Source organism: Hypanus sabinus, unplaced genomic scaffold (genome assembly GCF_030144855.1).
Source record: "Hypanus sabinus isolate sHypSab1 unplaced genomic scaffold, sHypSab1.hap1 scaffold_944, whole genome shotgun sequence".
Classification (NCBI taxonomy): domain Eukaryota; kingdom Metazoa; phylum Chordata; class Chondrichthyes; order Myliobatiformes; family Dasyatidae; genus Hypanus; species Hypanus sabinus.
The window spans coordinates 48,525-67,910 of NW_026781798.1; the positions used below are offsets into that span (position 1 = coordinate 48,525).

The following is a 19,386-nucleotide window of genomic DNA, read 5'->3' on the forward strand; positions in this document are numbered from 1 at the left end:
TCTTCCACTGGATTTGGCTTCCTTGTATGCCCTCTCTTTTGCTTTTGTTTTATCTCTGAATTTACTTGTCAGCCACGGTACTGTCCTTCTTCCATTCGAAAATGTCTTCTTATTTGGACTATATCTGACTTACACTTTCCTCATTTTTCGCGGAATCTCCACTGCTGTCCTTCCTGCTAGTGTCCCTTTCCAGTCCATCTCGGCCAGTTTCCCTCTCATGCCACTGAAATTTCATTTATTCCTCTGAAGTAACGACACATTGTCATTTAGTTTCTGCTTCTCAAATTTCAAAGTGAACTCGATCTTACTGTGATCACTGTTACGGGCACGTCTACCACCCTGCCGACGGATTCCGAGATGGAAATTAAACCCATGAAACTATCTCATTTTTAAAAATATGTTATTTCTGTTTTTGCACATTTTTATCTATTCAATACCCATATACTGTAAGTAATTTACTTATTTATTGAATTTTATTTCACTTTTTGTTCTATATTATCTATTGCATTGAACTGCTACTGCTAAGTTAACAAATTTCACGACTCATGCCGGTGTTAATAAACCGGATTCTGATTCTGATATTTAATGGAATTTATGTTCGGCGGTGTTCGTATTTGACGTACCACAGACCACTTTTCCCTCACCACTTACGAAATTGCCTAATCATCAGTGATTTTAATCACAGTTATTCACTGCTAACTAATTCACAGATGAAAACCGGACACAAGCTGTTGTCCCGGGTATCGCTGTGACTATATTAAGGATTCCAGAAGCACCTTGCAATCTCAGTATGAACGGGTTGCAAATTCGATGTTCGTGTTGTGGATATGAGAATGCCAATCCAGAATATAGGTTGCAGTTGCTTTAGGATTTTTTTGCCTCAATTTGGCCTGAAGGGACACCAAGGGCAGGATGTCTCGGGATTTGCATGTGACGGAGTGTCTCACACGGCACGGCTATTTGAAGGCCCTGCTGATGGTTAAGGGAAGAGGTGTTTTCACAGCTGTTTCACCTTTATTTGTCTTTTCCAGCTATAGTTCCCCGGCCTCACCCTCGTGCCTTGTATATGCTGAATTTCAAGAGTGGACGTTATCAGGTTTTATACAATGCGGAGTCTGTTGATAACAGCCGAATCTTGTCCGTTATTGGTTAAAACAAGATAAATAAATAACAATAATAAAGTGTAACATTAACAGAGCAGGTAATGTGTATGTAAACAAAGAGGTGCAAGTCCATAAGGAGGGAGATTGTGTGGCGAAGATTTAATCTGATTGGCCTATGGAACAACTTAGTTCTCTTATCAGAAATGACAGAATTTTTTGCTGAACCTGGTGCCGGGGCTTTAATGGTTTTGTATCATCGGCCCGATGGATGGTGGCGGTGAGGGTGGTGGGAGAAAGGGAATTAGCGGTGTCGGTCGGCCTTTGATTATGGTTCCAGAGCTCTCCAGTTTTCTGTGGTCTGATCAGGGTCATAATGTGCTCCTGTAGGTGTGAAACTGAATCTCTCTGGGTGTCCCTGTTATGGAACTTTCCGTTCAGGAACATGCTCGTGAGACGCTGGGGATCTTTCTCCCGATCGTGCGTTGTCGAAAGCTGCGAATAGCGCTTCAATCGAAGCTGAAACGAGCCAAGTACATTTGTAATAACATGTCTCTGCTCTTGTACACTGTGCCTCATGAAATTAAACTGATGTGTAACCATTACGTTTTTTTTATGCTCTTCGCAATGACCTCGTGACGATTTTAATCTCGCGCTGATTTAAGTGTGGCTCCATATGTGCATAAGACCATAAGATATAGGAGCTGAAGAAGGCTATTCGGTCTATTGCGTCTGTCCCGCCATTCAATCATGGGCTGATCCAGTTCATACGGTAATCCCCACTCATCTGCTTTTACCCCATACCCCTTGATGACCTGGCTAATCAAGAGAATATCTTCCTCTACCTTAAATACTTCCAACGACTTGGCAATAAATTCCACAGATTTACCACACTCTGACTAGAGTAACGACTCCGCATCTCTGTTCTAAATGGACGTCCTTCAACCTGAAGTCGTGCCCTCTTGTCCTAGACTCCCCTACCATGGGAAATAACTTTGCCATATCAAATCTTTTCAAGCCTTTCAACATTCGGAAAGTTTCTATGAGATCCCCCTGACGAGCCCTGACAGAGTCTCACAGTCACATCATTTTGCTCTTGTATTCTATATCACTAGAAACGAACGCCAAAGTTGCACTCGCCTACTTCCCCACCGACCCAACCTTGGAGATTAAACTTTAGGGTATCCTGCACAACCCCAAGTCCCATTTGCAGCTCTGCATTTTGAATTCTCCCCGGAGTTGTCACTCGCTAACTGGTTGCATTGGAAGCGGCGGATCCACTGATCGTTGTCCTGGACCAGATATTGAGTAGGATTCCGAATAGTTACATGCCAATCGGAATTTTCTTCTGGTCTGAGTGTACACCGGTGTTTAATGTCCAGGTTGTTCCTCCTTTTTCGATCTGGTACATCGTCTCCTTCACTTTTGATCGATCTGTGGACATTTGTTGCCAAAAAAATAATAAAACCCAATATTGCATCTCGAAAATCACGGCAATGCATCTGCGGACAGTGACAGTGGTTAGCTGGTTAAGAAACATTTACTGGTATTTTCATTTCTCACAGTATTATACAATGATGTTCACTCCATTTATTTGTTTACCTTCTGTATACTGTTTGTCCCTATCTTTCGCGATGTCAATGAACTTATTTAATTGCATCCTCACCTCTGTAAATCCCATTCCTGATGGTTCTGACGAATGGATTAACCGTCGGGCACCTTTTAGTCACCAGCAGATGGCGCAGGAGTGACCGGTGTGCTGACGTGGGGAAGGGTGCCAGAGACCAGGAGATGGAGAACCGCCGGAAACCCATCGTGCAACGAGGACCGTAAGAAATGCAAGAGAACGCTTACGACAGAAAGCAGAAGGCTCAAAAGAAGGCACGGTGATGCCGTAGCAGAAAATCTGAAGAAGATTCCTCGGGGTGATGCTGCTATGCTAAGAGCTAAGGGAAAGCTAGAGACTGACTTGGTCCTCTGGGAGATCAGAGTGGTAAACCGAGTCTGCAGCCAAAGGAATGCATTTAATTGGCATCTGTATTTACTTGGGGTACGGAGAGAGTCTATGGAGGGAAGGCAAAACGGCATCAACACCATGGACTATACAAATTACCGAGGTTTTGTTTGCTGACTTGAGGCAAACTAGGAGGATAAATCAGGGATCGTCCCCAGCTGTTTTCATCGATATTAGCGATCTGAATGATAATGTGGTTAAACGCATCTGGACAGTTTCGGATGACGCCAGACGTAGAAGTGCGTTCGGCGGCGGGAATACGACAGCGGCTTGCAGCGGAACGTGGGCCAGCTGGCAAAATGACGTCACAGATCAGAAGCAAGCTGCCGGCACACAGGCCAAAGTACCGAGTACACGGGACGGGATGGTAAGCTGAGGTTGTACAGGACTCTGTCGGTGTCTAATCTGAAAGGTTGAGCACAGCTTTGGTCAGCTCCCCACAGGGAAAATGAACTCAGGTTGAAAGAGGGCAAGACGAGTTTACAAGGATTTGGCTGGCTCTGGAAAACCTGCTTTATAAGATTGAATAGATTAAAACTGGTTCCTTAGAATATAGAAGATTCGAGAGGAGATTTTACGGTGGTATACAACGTTATGAGGGGTATAGATAAGGTATATACAAGCAGGATTTTCAACTAATGTTGGTAGAACCACAACCGGAGCTGATGGGTGAAGGGTGAAAGGTCAAGAAATTAAAAGGGACATGAGGTAAAACATTCTGACTCAGTGTGTCCTGAGAGCGTGGAACGAGCTGCCAGCACTAGTGGGGCATGCGAACTGGATTGCAACGTTTAGGAAATAGTTTTGAAGGTAGGGCTATGGTAGATACCTCTCCGGTGCAGGTCGATGGAGCAGGCAGTTTTGACAGACCTTTTCCTGTGCTGTACTTTTCTCTGTCACTTTAACGCTGTGACTCTCTGACTCCTTTGTCGCTGATTCACAACAGTCCACGGGTTGATTACACAAAGATCCGAAGTAAAAATCAGAAGTTGTATTGTTCACTCCTACATTCCCCAAGTATGTTCTTGGATCTGTTTTGAGGTCGTTAAAACTGCCCCGCCCAATACATCAATTGCTCCATCTCGCCAGTCTGGGAAGAAACCGGGTTACTGATTGATTCGGAAGATTCGGGTTGTTGTTCTGAGAGACTTGGGGCTCAGGTCTGTGTGACAGCAGCGGCCTGTCCGCCCACATTCCTCAGAACAGGGAGCGGCCTTTCTGCTGAAATCAGATCCTACCGGTTCGACGATTCACTCTCATTCAGGTGTGAACAACAACACTTTAATATTGTGTTTAACCATTTCTGCTGCAGGGAAGAGTGATAGGATCTTTAACGTGATTCAAAGAAAACTACCTGGGGTCTCAAACACGCAGCTTTACCAGTCACTCTACCCCGTTCGCAGAGAGTTTCCAGCATTTTATTTTTACTCCGGACTCGCGTCATCTGCAGTTTCTAAAATACCTTTTTAAATATATAAAGAAAACAAATTTTAGAAAAATTAAGTTGTAAGGAAAGATTGAAAAGTTCGAAGTTTATTCCATTGAACGAAGTGGATCGAGAGGAGATATGATAGAGATAAACAAAATTATGAGAGGGCTTGAGAGGGTAAACGCAATCAGTCGTTTTCCACCGAGGTTGGGTGGAGCTACAACCAGAGGTCATGGGTGAAGGGTTGAAAATGAAAAGTTTCAGGGGATCATGAGGGGAAACATCTTCACTCAGAAGGTCCAGAGAGTGCGGAACGTTCTGCTGGATACACATGTTACAAGCCAGTTCGATTTCAACCATTAAGAGACAGTCTGGATGGGAGGGGCGTGAAGGGCTTTGGCCCCGGTACAGCTCGAAGGGATTAGGCAGTTTAAATGGCTCAGCCGAAAGGCCTGTTTTTGTGTTGTACGTTTCTATATCACCTTGATCTCTGATTCATAACAGAGAACGGGTTAACTAACCAGAGATCAGAAATAATTTTCAGAATCTTAATTTTTCACAGCTTAATTCACCAGGAATATTCTAACAAGGAGGATATGTTCTGAAGACTTTTCAAGCTGCCCCTTCTCTCTGACCCACACGCTGATCTTTCGTAACCATGGTAACACACAAAATGCTGGAGGAACCCAGCAGGACCGGCAAAATCTTTGGAACGGAGAAATAAGTCGAGCTTTCGGGCCAAGACCCTTCAGTGGAACTGGAAAGGAAGGGTAAAGAGGGCAGACCATGGATGCGGGTGGTTGTTCTGTGAAACTCGGAGCTCAGGGTCTGTGTGGAAGCATCTGCTGGACCCCACATTCCTCGGAACAGGGAACGGCCTTTCTGCTGAAATCAAATCCGACCGGCTCGACAATTCACTGTCATTCAGGTGTGAAATCATTCAATTTTATAATGTATTTAACCATGTCTGCTGCAGGGAAGACCGATTGAACCATTAATGTGTCTTTAAGAAATTTACCTGGGGTCTCGAACCCGCAAAATAACCCGTTACAGGGCTGGGAGTGATTTTTGCGTGTTTCCAGCATTTTATGTTCCTTCGGTCTCGCATCATCAGCAATTATTCTACAAGTATTTTTATGATTTCTTCAAATAATCTGGCCGTGGCGTTCATAACCGCAACATTAACTTGGCAATGTTCCCTGTTACCGCTGCCAGTAACCTTCAAATGTTTGCTGTATCCGCGAGAGTGAGGGGGAGGGAGAGGCTGCTGGAAAGGAGGAGGGGAGTTTGAAGGGGTGAGCAGGCGGAGGAGGGGCAGGATGAGTGTGTGGAAGTTGATGAGGGGGAAGATGAAGTTCTGTCAGGAGCAGGAAGAGTGGGAGAGAGTTAAAGAGATGGGAGACATGGAGAGGGCGAGAGAGAATGAGGAGATGGAGGAAGAGGGAACAGTGAAACAGATGGAGGGAAAGGGGAGAGAAAGGGACAGATAGAGTGGGAGAGAGAGGGAGAGTTTGAGAGAAAGGGTATGAGGCATTAGGAGAGGGTAAGTGAGAGTGGTAGCGAGCGCGCCTGGGAGATAAGAGAAAGAGTTGGAGAGAGGGTGAGTCACGGGTAAGGAGCGGAACGGGATAAGAGTGAGGAAGGTGAGAAATGAGGAGAAGGGAGAGAGTGGAGGAAGAGGGTTCAGCAGAATGGGAGAGGCGATGATGGAGAGGGATGCGAGGAGGGCTCATTGAGAGAGAGGAAGGAGTGTGCAGGAGGAGGCGAGTGGGAGGGGTGAGAGAAAAGTGCAGTGAGTAAGGAGGGTGAGTGACCGGGAAGCATAGGAGAGAGGAATGAGTGAGGTGGGCAGCAAGGAGAGAGGGGAGTGGAGGGCTACTCTTTGCATCTCGTGATCACAATACCACCAGATTGAGAGGAAAAATGGAAAGGGGTATCTGCATAGGTTGAGATTAAAATTTGGAAAGGACAATTTTTTTTGGTATCAGAAATGAACTGGCCACTATGGAATGGGACAGGCTGTTCTCCGGCAAAGGCGTTCTAATAATCGGGAGACCTTCAGATGTGAAATGTTGACAGTATAAAGTATGTATGTGCCTATCAGAATAAAAGACAAGGAAAACTAGTTTAGTGATCCTTGTTTTTTTGGAGAGATGTTGAGGCTCTGGTTACGAGATAAAAGGAGTTCCATACTAGATGTAGGCAGGTCGGTTGTTATTGAGTATACGAAATGCAAGGTAATTCTTGGAAAGAAATCAAGTGTGCTAAATGAATGCTTTGGGTGAAGGCCAGTGCTAACGGATTATACAGATTAGACCAAAAGGATTGCAAGGGCCTCTGAAAGGTCAGAACGGTAAACCATACATGGAGCCAAAGGAGATGGGGAGATGAAGAGATGGAAGAGATGGATATTCTGCATCTGAATTTACTTGGGAGATGGATAGAGAGTCTGTATAAGTACTGAGGTCCTGGATCCTCTGTGGATTATAGAGGATCCTCTGTTTCAGAAAGGGTCAACAACTCTGTGAGAATGTTTTAGGCAGGTGAGTCTGATATCAACAGTGGGAAGGATATCGGGAGCTATTCTAAGGGATAGGATATATAAATTATTTGACAGACATCGACTGATTATGGACAGTCAACATGGAGTCGTACGTGGTTGGCCTTGTCTCAGCAATCTTATCGATATTTTTGAGGGTGTTACCACGAAAGTTGATGAAAACAAGGCAGTGGATATAGTCTTCATGGACTTTAGAAGGGGATTGCCAAAGTCTCGCATGGGAGGATAGCCAAGTCGGTCCAGTCACTCGGCATTCAATAAGCTGGATAAGATATTGTCCTGGTGGGAGAAACCAGAAAGTAGCTGTAGATGGTTACCTCTCTGACTGGAAAGCTGCAGAGATCAGCGCTGGCTCGGTTGTTCTTTGTCATCGAAAACAACAATCTACATGACAATGTAGTTATCTAGGTCAGCAAATTTGCAGAGAACGCCAAGGTTAGGGGTGTAGTCGAAAGCGAGGAAGGTTATTATGACTTGCAGAGTGAATTGGACCAGCTGTATAAATGGGCTAAAACCGTCAAAGGTAATTTAACGCGGACAAGTGTGAGGTGTTGTTCTTAGGTAGGAAAAGCCAGGGTAGGACTGAAGCAGTGAAAGATAGGGTACTGAGGAGTGTGGAGGAACGAAGGGACTTGGGGTTACAGTTCCATAATTCATTGAATGTAGCGTGACAGTTAGATAGGGTCGTAAAGAATACATTTTCAAACAATCGCCTTCATAAATCTATGTATTGAGTACAGGAGATGCGATGTTATGTTGAATTTGTATAAGACTTTGGAGAACAGTGTGAAAGATTACCTGCAGTAAAGATGTGAATACGGTTATAGGATACTGAAACATTTTACAATGATGTTGCCGGGTCAGGATGACGTGAGGTATAGGACAGATTCAATAGAATTGAGAGGAAATTTGATCGAGGTATACGAAATTATGATACATATAGGGTAAGTCTAAAGAATCTTTTTCCTCTGATGGTGAGTGGGACTACAACAAAAAGTCATGGGTGAAGAGTGAAAGATGATAAGTTTAAGAGGAACGTGAGTGGAAACTTCTTGACTCAGAGGATCCTGGAATTAGCGGCCAGCAAGGGTAGTGCATGAGAACACCATATCACTGTCTAACTGATCGATTGGATGGTAGGGCACTAGACCCGGCGCAGGTCGATGAGGTTAATCATTCGGATGGTGGGGGTATGGCGAGCTATGGCCCCAGCGCAGGTCGGTGGGATCAATAATTTAGATGGTGGGGGTATGGCGAGCTATGGCCCCAGCGCAGGTCGGTGGGATTAATAATTTAGATGGTGGGGGTATGGTGAGCTATGGCCCCAGCGCAGGTCGGTGGGATTAATGATTTAAATGGTGGGGATATGGTGAGCTATGACCCCAGCGCAGGTCGGTGGGATTAATAATTTAGATGGTGGGGGTATGGCGAGCTATGGCCCCAGCGCAGGTCGGTGGGATTAATAATTTAGATGGTGGGGGTATGGTGAGCTATGGCCCCAGCGCAGGTCGGTGGGATTAATAATTTAGATGGTGGGGGTATGGTGAGCTATGGCCCCAGCGCAGGTCGGTGGGATTAATAATTTAGATGGTGGGGGTATGGCGAGCCATGGCCCCAGCGCAGGTCGGTGGGATTAATAATTTAGATGGTGGGGGTATGGCGAGCTATGGCCCGAGCGCAGGTCGGTGGGATTAATAATTTAGATGGTGGGCTATGGCCCCAGCGCAGGTCGATGAGATTAGGCAGTTTAAATTCCTCGGCCGAAGCGTCTATTTCTGTGCTATACTTTTCTATGATTCTATGACTCCCTGATGTCCGATCCATAATGCAGACAATGGGGTGATTAAATGATAGTCCAAAATAAATATCAGAAGTTGAATTATTCACAACTAATCTCCCCCCTCCAATACAATTCAACAGCGTGGATGTGGTTTGAAGTAGTTTCATACTGCCTCGCCCACTGGCCCACACGCTTCCACGCGCCGATTTTTCGTAACCATGGTAACACTGAAGATGCTGCAGTAACTCAGCAGGTCTGGTAGCATCCATGGAAGTGAACCATTAATCGATGTTTCGCACCAAGACCCGTCAGTGGAATGGAAAGGAATGAGGAAGAGGCCAGATCATTGATTTGGAAGATATGGGTTGTTGTTCTGTTTGACTCCGGGCGCATTCCGCAGAACAGGGAAGGGCCTTTTTGCTGAAATCAAATCGGACCACTTTGACAATTCACCCTCATGCGGGTGTGAAAAAAGTCACTTCAATAATGTATTTAATCATTTCCGCTGCAGGATAATGCGATAAAACAACAAGTGATATATAGTAAATTGCTTGGAGTCGTGAACCCGCCACGTCAGCAGTTACAGTTGCTTCCCCGTTTGCTGCGATTTTAAGTATTTTATGTTCACCTGAGACTCACAGAATCTGCTGCTGTTTTAAAAACTATTTTTTCAAGATCCCTTTAAATAATTCAACCCTTGGCATACCCATCCTTGACATTGCACAATATAAAGAACATTATCAAGTATCAGGAACCTGGTTCAGTCCCGGTCACAGTTACCAGTAAACTTTTAAATGGGTTTGGTGTACATGTGAGAGAGAGCAAAAGGTACACGGGAATAGTCAGGGGGTGAGCAGGGCAGGGGAAGGGCAGGGTGTGGGTGTGGAAATTGGAGAGGGGAAAATTGAAGATGTTTCACTATTTGGGGCAGATAGAGGGAGTGAGAAGGGGGAGCGAGAGAGCGAGCTAGGGAGAGAGATGGAGAGAGAGGAGAGAGTGAGGGGTGAGGAGAGGGAGAGAGCGGAGGACAGCGAGGGGAGAGAGGGTGTTTGAGGAGGAGACCGTGAGGGCAAGGGTCTGAAGGATTATGAGAGGGTGAGTGAGAGGTAGAGAGCGTGTGACTTGGATAGGAGAGAAAGGTGGAAAGGTGAGGGAGTAAGGAGTGGAGAGAGAGTGAGGAATCAAAAGGTTAAGTACGACTTCATCATGTCCTAATGGTATAACTAATAATTCCGTGTAATAATTATTGAAGGATAGGCAGATCAGCTACTGTAGCCATTAGACTTGTTTACAGGACGGCAGGCCTGGCAGCTCAGAATTTCGGGGTTCCGTTGTTTTCGACGCACGAGAGTGGGAGGGATTAAAGTGGGGTTGCGGCGTTACTAGTCAGGGAAAATGTTCTGTCATTGCTCAGTCAGGACGGACTGGAAAACTCTTCCACAGAACAGCACATCGCAGGAACAGACCATGCGGCTCTCAATGTAGTGCTGAAGCACCTCAGAGGCAAATCAAAGCACATAGACACTAATCCCTCCCACCAACACCATGTCCATATCCCCAGTCTTCCTTACTTCAATGTGCCTATCCAAACGTCTCTTAAAAACCACTGATGTCTTGGCCTCTCCCTCATACCAGGCAGCACATTCTCTGAACACGACTCTGAATAAAGAAGCTCACCCCTCACATCCCCCTTGAAGCTACCCCCTCCTGCCTTCAATGCATGCACTCTGGTATCAGACATTGCAACCCCGGGAAACCGATAACCCCTGTCCACTCCATTTAAGCCTCTCATAATGTTTTAAAACTCTATCAGATCTCTGCTCAGCTTTGTGCTCCAGTGATCAGCTCATCTATCCAGCTTCGCATGATAACTCATACCCTCTGTGCAGGGCAGCATCCGTGTAAGCCTCTTCTGCACCCTCTCCAAAGCCTCGACATCCTTTCCATAGTGGAGTGACCACAAATGTACCAGTTCTCCAGATGTGGCCTTACTAGAGTTTTATAAAGTTGCAATACAGTCTCCTAACTTTTCAGCTCAATGCCTCGACTGATATAGACAAACATTCCATAAGCCTCCTTAACCACCTTATCGACCTGTGTAGCCATTTTAATTGAGCTATGAACCTGGATCACAGATCTCTCTGCTCAGCAAAACTGTTAAGGATCTTGTTCCTAAGAGTGTACTGTCTCCTTGCATATTGCCCTACCGAAGTGCTGCACCTCATATTTATCTGAGTAAAAACTCCGTCTGCTATTTCTCAGCCACATCTGTGACTATTCTATATCACGTTGTATTTATTGCCAGTCTTCTACACGATAGACAATTCCACCCGTCTTGGTATGATCCACAGATGTACTGACCGACCCCTTTGCATTTTCATGCGGATCATTTATACACAGCACACACAGCAGAGGTCCCGATGCAGATGCTGCGAAGCTCCACTAATTCCAGACCACCAGCTCGAATTAGTCTCTTCAGCCGCTACCACCTGCCGTCTATACACAAACCAGTTCTGAATTCAAACAGCGAATTCACTGCGGATCCCATGAATACTCCACTTCTGGATTAGCCATCCACGAAGGACTGCCAAATGGCTTACCAAAATCCATGTAGACAACATCCAGTGCCCCACCCTCATCAATCTCTCTCATCGTCTTGTCAAAACGCTCAATCAATTTGGTATGACACGACCTAACAAACACATAGCCAAGCTGGCTCTCCCTAATTAGGCCATGGTTTCCCAATGCTCAAAAATCCGAACCCGAATAATTTCTTTCAGCAGCTTCACTCCACCTGAGGTGAGACCTACCGGTCTACAGTTCCCAGGATTTGTCCCTCACTCCTTTCATAAAGACAGTTGGAAAATTATCGGATTGCCTGTTCTCCTGGTCCTCGCCGGTGCTAGAGAGGACAGAAATATACTGGGCAAGGTCCCAGCAATCTCATGTCTTGCCTCCTTCAATGAAATGGAGTAAACCCCATCAAGCTCTGGGAATCTATCCACCTATCAGATTTTATGGGGAGCAGCAGGGAGCAGGTCTGAGAGGTAAAAAGAAACGATCAGACACGATTAAATGGCGAAGCGAACTTGATGGGCCAGATGGCCTAATTCTACTCCTACGTCTTACGGTCCTATAGTCTTAATACTCATTAGGAGGCCCAACACCTCATCATATGTTTTCATCCTAACTTCTGAATCTTAAAATAGGTTTCCCTTTCCTTTTTGACTAAATTTATTACGTCGCGGACATCTGACTTTCTCTTGTCTTTCCAACCCCGTCTTTTCTTTTAACAGAAACACACCTTTCCTGTTCTCATCAATTAAACTTTAAACACCCTGTACATATCTGATGTAATATGTTCCCAATTACCGCTTCTTAGTTCCTGTCTAATACACTCGAAGTTTGTCCTACTTCAATTTAAAACACTTCCACTGTAACTATGCCTCTCCTTAACCATCATTATCCTGAAAGTTAAGGATTTATTTTCAATGTTCCCTGACTGTTCACCCACTGAAAGGTGAAACTCGTTATCCAAAACCAGGTCCAATATGGCCCATCCTCTCATTGGACCGTCCACATATTACTTTAAGAAACCTTCCTGTATGCATTTAAGAAATTCTGCCCCAAACTAAACCCCGACACTAAAAAAGGCCCTGTTTATATTAGGGACGTTGAAATCCACCATGACAACAAATATATGTTTTACACATTTCCTTAAACTGATTACATATCTTTGCCTCAATGTCCCGGTGGCTATTAGGCCGTCTGTAGTACAATAACATCAGTTTGATTATACTCTGCCTCTCCCTCAATTCCCACAAATGGACTCTGTCTGACCCATCCATTATATCTCCCCGAGTACAGCTGTGAAATTGTCCCTGGTTAGTCGTGCAACTCCCTCCCGCCACTTCCACCGCCTCCTGTATCTTTTCTACAACTTCGAAAATCTGGTACATTAATCACTCATTCCAGCCCCTCTCTCAACCAAGTCTCAGTCATGGCTACAACATCGTAGTTTCATGTTCTGATCCATGCTCTAAGTTAATCACCTTTCCCCATAACGCTCCTAATATTAAAATATACACACAACCTATCCGATCAATCATACCTGTTACATCCACAATAGGAGTCAGTCGATGCAGTCTACTTTGCATTTGACAAGTTCTCACGTGAGTGGCTGACCGAGGAAAGTCATTTGCCTGACATTCAGAGTGAGGTAATAAATTAGAGTAGATATTGGCATTGTGGGAGAAGGTAGAGAGCGGAAATAGATGTTTGCCTCTCCTGTGTAGACCTGTGACTAGAGGAATACCGAAGATATCGCTGCTGGTCCGATGCTGTTGTCATGTATATCAATGATGTGGATGACAAAACGGTTAATTGAATCAGCACGTTTGCGGATGACACCAAGATTGGGGGTCTAGTTAACACCGAAGAAGACTATTAGCGTGCAGTGGAATCCGGACCAGCTGGAAAAGTGGACTGGAAATGGCAGACAGAATTTAATGCAGACAAGTCTGAGGTGTTCCTGTTCTGTATGATCAACCAGGGTAGGTCTTACACAGTGAACCGTAGGGTACTGAGGAGTGCGGTCGAGCAAAGCCGTCTGGAAGACAAGTACATAAGTCATTGAAAGTGGCGGCACACCTTGATACAGTAATAAAAAAATCTTTTGGCACATTGGCCTTCATAAATTATTCAGTACAGGAAGCAACTCAGTGGTTGTGGGTGCCTGGAATGACTTCACAGTGATGGTGGTGGAGGCTAAAACATTAGAGGTATTTAAGAGCCTCCTGGACAGGCACATGGATGAAAGAAAAATAGAGGGTTACGGGGTAGAGTGGGTTTAGTACTTTTTTTAAAGGAATAAATGGGTTGGCACAACATCGAGGGCTGAAGGGCCTGTACTGTGCTGTAGTATTCTAGTGTCTAGTGTCTAGATGTTGTTCCCTTATTCAAGAATGGGAGTAGAGATAGCCCAGGAAATTATAGACCAGTGAATCTTACTTCAGTGGTTGGTAAGTTGATGGAAAAGATCCTGAGTGGCAGGATTTATGAACATTTGGAGAGGCATAATATGATTAGGAATAGTCAGCATGGTTTTGTCAAAGGCAGGTTGTGTCTTACGAGCCTGGTTGAATTTTTTGTGGATGTGACTAAACACATTGAGGAAGGTTGAGCAGTAGATGTTATGTTAAAATTGCATTAGAGATTTATCAGGTCCAGTTTGGAGTGTTGAGTGCAGTTTGCGTCACGTACCAACAGGAAAGATTTAAATAAGGTTAACAGGGTAGAGTGAAAATTGACAAGGATGTTGCTGCGATTAGAGGACCTGAGTTAGAGGGGAAGTTTGAGTAGTTTACGACTTGTTCATTGAAACGCAGAAGATTTTGGGAGAAAATTGACGGAGGTCTACAAAATCATGAGGGGTATAGATGTGCTAGATGGGTTAGAGGGATAGGGAGAGTAAGAAGTAGATCAAGGTATAGTGGGGAGTGAGTCTTCCATTTTAAACAAGCACACGATTCCCTCCCTGGCGCTGATTTTCAAATAATACGTTACCCCCTCCAAGGCGGCCATTCTGACAACTGTTTTACTTAAGTTTTTGCATCACCCTCTCAGTAACGCCCATTTTCAATCAGCCCATCCCTCCCCAGCCCTCTCAGTAAAACTTCTGGCCATTTAGAACATATGACATTTTATGAGAAACAAATTCAATAAGTATTTCCGGCGGGGTGTGGATCAACAAAGACTGTTTGTGAAATGATCCCCTCGTTAACTGTGGGCGAGTGGGACTCTTGTGACAATAGTAATCCGGGTGGAAATGCAATAACATCTCAATGATAGTGTTAATTAATGATTTTTGGTGTATATATATATAGACGTATCTTTCTATCTATCTATCTATCTATCTATCTATCTATCTATCTATCTATCTATCTATCTATCTATCTATATATAGCCGAACACTTTGGTTTAATTTCAGCAGAAAGTTGTCTCCTTGGACTTAACACCTAAACAGGTGAGATACATTTGAACTGAAACGGTACCTACGCCGGGCAGTCCTGTTTACACACGGGGAGGAGCTCAGACCCTCCCAGAACTCGGACTGGATCAAATCCGCAGCCTGGGACTCGCTGAGTTAAACAGAGAAACTCCACCCCACTGCAGCGGTGAAAGAAAAATGAGAGATCTACACGGAAATCCGGACGGACAGGTTAGTGCAGCAGCTCAGACTCAACTCTCCGTACAGGGCAAGCACACCAGTGCAGGACCATTGTCGATCACCCGGGTAGTCAGACTGTGATTTCCCGGGACCACACTGAACGCCGTCCGGTTAAACATCAGAGGTAAGTGTTGTCTGTGATTCTGTACAATTATACAGCGTTTACTGTGAGGCTTGGCTTTGGTCGTGATCGCGAGTGAATTTTGTGGGAGAGCGGTGTCTTGATATGTTCTTGGTAACGAGTCGATCATTGTCCAAATCGTTAAGAGAAACGAAGACTTTGCCGTCAACCACAAATACTCCTCAGGGTGGTTTCTACTGAGTGCGAGCAGAAGGCATCTTTCACCCCGGTAGTGACATATGAAATATCTCACAGGGCAGTGACCCGCCACCGATCTTTCTCAAACTAAAGAAAACAGTAGATGCGGGAAATCGGAGCAACACACACAAAATGCAGGAGCAAATCTGCAGGCTAGGCAGCATCTATGGAACAAGATACTGTTACCTTGAAGGCTATAGGTCATGTTCTTTACATCGCGCCATGTAGCAGAAAGGGTAAATACAATATTAAACTTCCTTCACATTTGAACAACAGTCTCTAGTCGAACCGGTTTGGAATTGATTTCAGCGGAGCGGCCGCTCCCTGTTCTGAGGAATGTGACCGGACAGGCAGCCGCTTGCTCGTAGACCCTGAAGCCCGAGTCTCACAGAACAACAAGCCGGACCTTCCAAATCAGTCAATCATCTGCCCTCTTCCCCTTTCCAGTCCAGTCCTGATGGAGGGACTCGATCCGCAACGTCGACAGTTTACACTCATCCAGAGATACTGCCTGACCTATTGAGATCCTCCATCATTGTCTGTGTTGCCATGGTTATGAGAGATCCGTGTCGGGCAGTGGGAGGGGTTATTTGTAAGTAACGATTCACAGTATCCATACTGTCAGAATATCGTTCGGGAATTGAGGTGAGAATAATTCATCTTCTGATATTTATTTCGGACCTTTATTTCGAAACAATCAGTTGTTTGTGCATTGGATCAGCGATCAAGAAGATATTTGGTTTTTTTTAAGCCACTTCTGGTGGTGGTGATTTATGTGTTCCTACTGTTTCCTGTTTGCATGCTTGACATTTTCCACAGTTTAGGTAAAGATTAAGAACGACGGCCATCTGATTCGAAGCAAGGGTGTGAGAGATTTACAGTGAACACCTGTTCCTTTTCCAGAATTTACGATTTCAGACGAGTGCATCGACTGATCCTGTGTCGATTGTGGGTGTTTTGAGCTCCTCTGCTCAATGGCCAGTGGAGGCAAAGTCTGTGATTCTGTTGAAGGCCTATATTTTTGATAAACAGCGGGATTGAAGTGTTACAGGGATGGACAAGAGAGAATATGTAATGAAATTTTAGATCAGTTGGGTCGTGATCTCATTATCTGCACAGCAGTTTCGAGGGGCCGGGTGGTCCACTTCTGTGTTTTGTTGTGTTGACTGGAAAAATTCTGACAATTTAATTAATGTAAGCTTACTCGTATGTGGAAGGAGATATGATTTTACTTAGAATAGTTGAGCTGAACACAAGCCGTTTGCTTGATTAAATGATTTGCGTTCAGCTTTGTGCATTAATTGTATGCCCCCGCTGCATTAGTGGGTATAACTTTTGACTCATTCGGTGAGCTGGCCAGCACAGTACGGGACCGAAGACCGCGCTCCCCGTTCCCTGTCCCTGACTCTACCGTCTCCACATCTACTGTACGCACCAGCTCACCGCCCCGCCCACCGCCCACGCGCGCCCTCGCGCGGAGCATCGTCACCCGCGCGCTCCCGGGCTGAGGTTGAGACGATTTGTTCACGCTGCGCGTGCCTGGCGTTTCTCAGATAACTGCCGTGAAGTGACGGGATTTATCTTATCTCCTATTAATGGCAGCAAATGTTACTTTAGCACAGCAGCCAATGGGCTTCACCATTAAGGAGTCCCTTCCCGTAGACCCCATTACTTGTTTAGTATCCTGACTCATGGGAAAAATCCAATAAGCTCTTTTCTTTTAAATGTCACTCATCTTCGACAAGGAGTTTGCGGAGCTGTAAAGGCGACGGATTGAAGTGGGAAAACAGGGGTTAATATCCTCTGAACTAGCGAGGACGAAAAAGGATTCAGTATATTGTGGGGGACACTGGTGAAGTGTTGACCGGCAATTGCGGTGCTGGGGTGATTTTGAGGGCAAGGGATGATCTTACTGTATGGCACCTTGAGCTAGAGGAACCCTGTGGTTGGTCTTTGTTTCAGGTGTCTGGGTTTAAATAACAGAGTAAACAGAGCCACATCGGGCCAGCAGACTGTGGTATTAGATGCTGTGGGTCAGATACTTGGTGCTTAGTTGTTCCCTGTCTGCACTATCAACTTATCTGAAGAACAAATTGCAACAATTACAAGTCTGTTATTGACCGAAAACATTTATATTTATTCTGTATTTTGTTTATGATACAATCATTGTCCAACTTATGTTCAAATTCAATAGTCATTCAAACATAAATGAAAATCCATGAATTCAGCCAAATAAAACAGTGTTTCTGCACACGAAGCCTTCTTATAAGAAACTGTCTCTCTAAGATCCCCCAAGGTCAAACCCATTTCCTGAATAATATTATCTATCCATCATAGTCTCTGTCATCCTCTCCTTCTTTTGCCTTCTATTTTACCTTGGATTCTTCTCCAAGTAATTCCGTCTTCTCATGATGTGGCCAAAATATTTGAGCTTTTCAAGCCTTCTAGTGAGCATTCTGGCTGTATCTTACCAAGTATAGTCTTGTTGGATCTAGTGAGCATTCTGGCTGTATCTTACCAAGTATAGTCTTGTTGGATCTAGTGAGCATTCTGGCTGTATCTTACCAAGTATAGTCTTGTTGGATCTAGTGAGCATTCTGGCTGTATCTTACCAAGTATAGTCTTGTTGGATCTAGTGAGCATTCTGGCTGTATCTTACCAAGTATAGTCTTGTTGGATCTAGTGAGCATTCTGGCTGTATCTTACCAAGTATAGTCTTCTTGGATCTAGTGAGCATTCTGGCTGTATCTTACCAAGTATAGTCTTGTTGGATCTAGTGAGCATTCTGGCTGTATCTTACCAAGTATAGTCTTGTTGGATCTAGTGAGCATTCTGGCTGTATCTTACCAAGTATAGTCTTGTTGGATCTAGTGAGCATTCTGGCTGTATCTTACCAAGTATAGTCTTGTTGGATCTAGTGAGCATTCTGGCTGTATCTTACCAAGTATAGTCTTGTTGGATCTAGTGAGCATTCTGGCTGTATCTTACCAAGTATAGTCTTGTTGGATCTAGTGAGCATTCTGGCTGTATCTTACCAAGTATAGTCTTGTTGGATCTAGTGAGCATTCTGGCTGTATCTTACCAAGTATAGTCTTGTTGGATCTAGTGAGCATTCTGGCTGTATCTTACCAAGTATAGTCTTGTTGGATCTAGTGAGCATTCTGGCTGTATCTTACCAAGTATAGTCTTATTGGATCTAGTGAGCATTCTGGCTGTATCTTACCAAGTATAGTCTTGTTGGATCTAGTGAGCATTCTGGCTGTATCTTACCAAGTATAGTCTTGTTGGATCTACTTGCTGTCCAACAAACTCTTAACACTTTCCTCCAGCATCCAAGTTCAAAGGCGTTGCTCCTTTTGCATTTAAGCTTTACCAATTGTCCAGCTCTCACAGCCATATATCACAACTGGAAATACCATAGACTTGACTCTACGGTCCTTCGTAGGCATTGTTACGTCTCTGCACTTCATCATATTTTATATAAATTTCCCATTGCTGCCCTCCCCAGAAACAAGAGATGTTTAATTTCGTGGCTACATTTGCCATCTATAAAAGGCGTTGAACCGACAAAATCTGTTCCTATTTCCAATTCCTTTCCACTTATTACCACGGAGCTGATAGGACTGGCCGGTATTCTTAATATTGATCAAGAGGGCAGCTTTCCACTTTCTTCTTTCACTTTCATCAGAAGCTTCCTCAGATCCTCCTCACTTTCAGCCATTACAGTAGAATCTGAGGTTGTTAGTTTTTCATCTGGCAACTTTGAGTCCGCGAGACCAACATTCCCAATGATGTGTTCAGCATATAGATTACATAAGTATGGTGACAGTAAGCAGCCTTGTCGCACTCCTTTCCCAATGTTGAATCAGTTTGTTGTTCTGTGTTCAGTTCTGACTGTTGCTTTTTGATCTTCGTTTCACACAAGGCAGATTATATGTCCACTTCTTTAAGAATT

At 44.6% G+C, this 19,386-nt stretch overlaps 1 protein-coding gene across 1 annotated transcript in view; it reads left to right on the plus strand.

Annotated features, from left to right (window-relative positions):
• Window positions 1-3,335: 3,335 nt before the first annotated feature.
• Window positions 3,336-19,386, plus strand: part of LOC132390531 (NACHT, LRR and PYD domains-containing protein 3-like) — a gene marked incomplete at its 3' end in the record, with an annotated part of 38,724 nt that continues 22,673 nt past the window's right edge. The window contains 1 exon segment of the mRNA XM_059963148.1: window positions 3,336-3,481. Coding sequence (XP_059819131.1) covers window positions 3,336-3,481 — 146 coding nt within the window.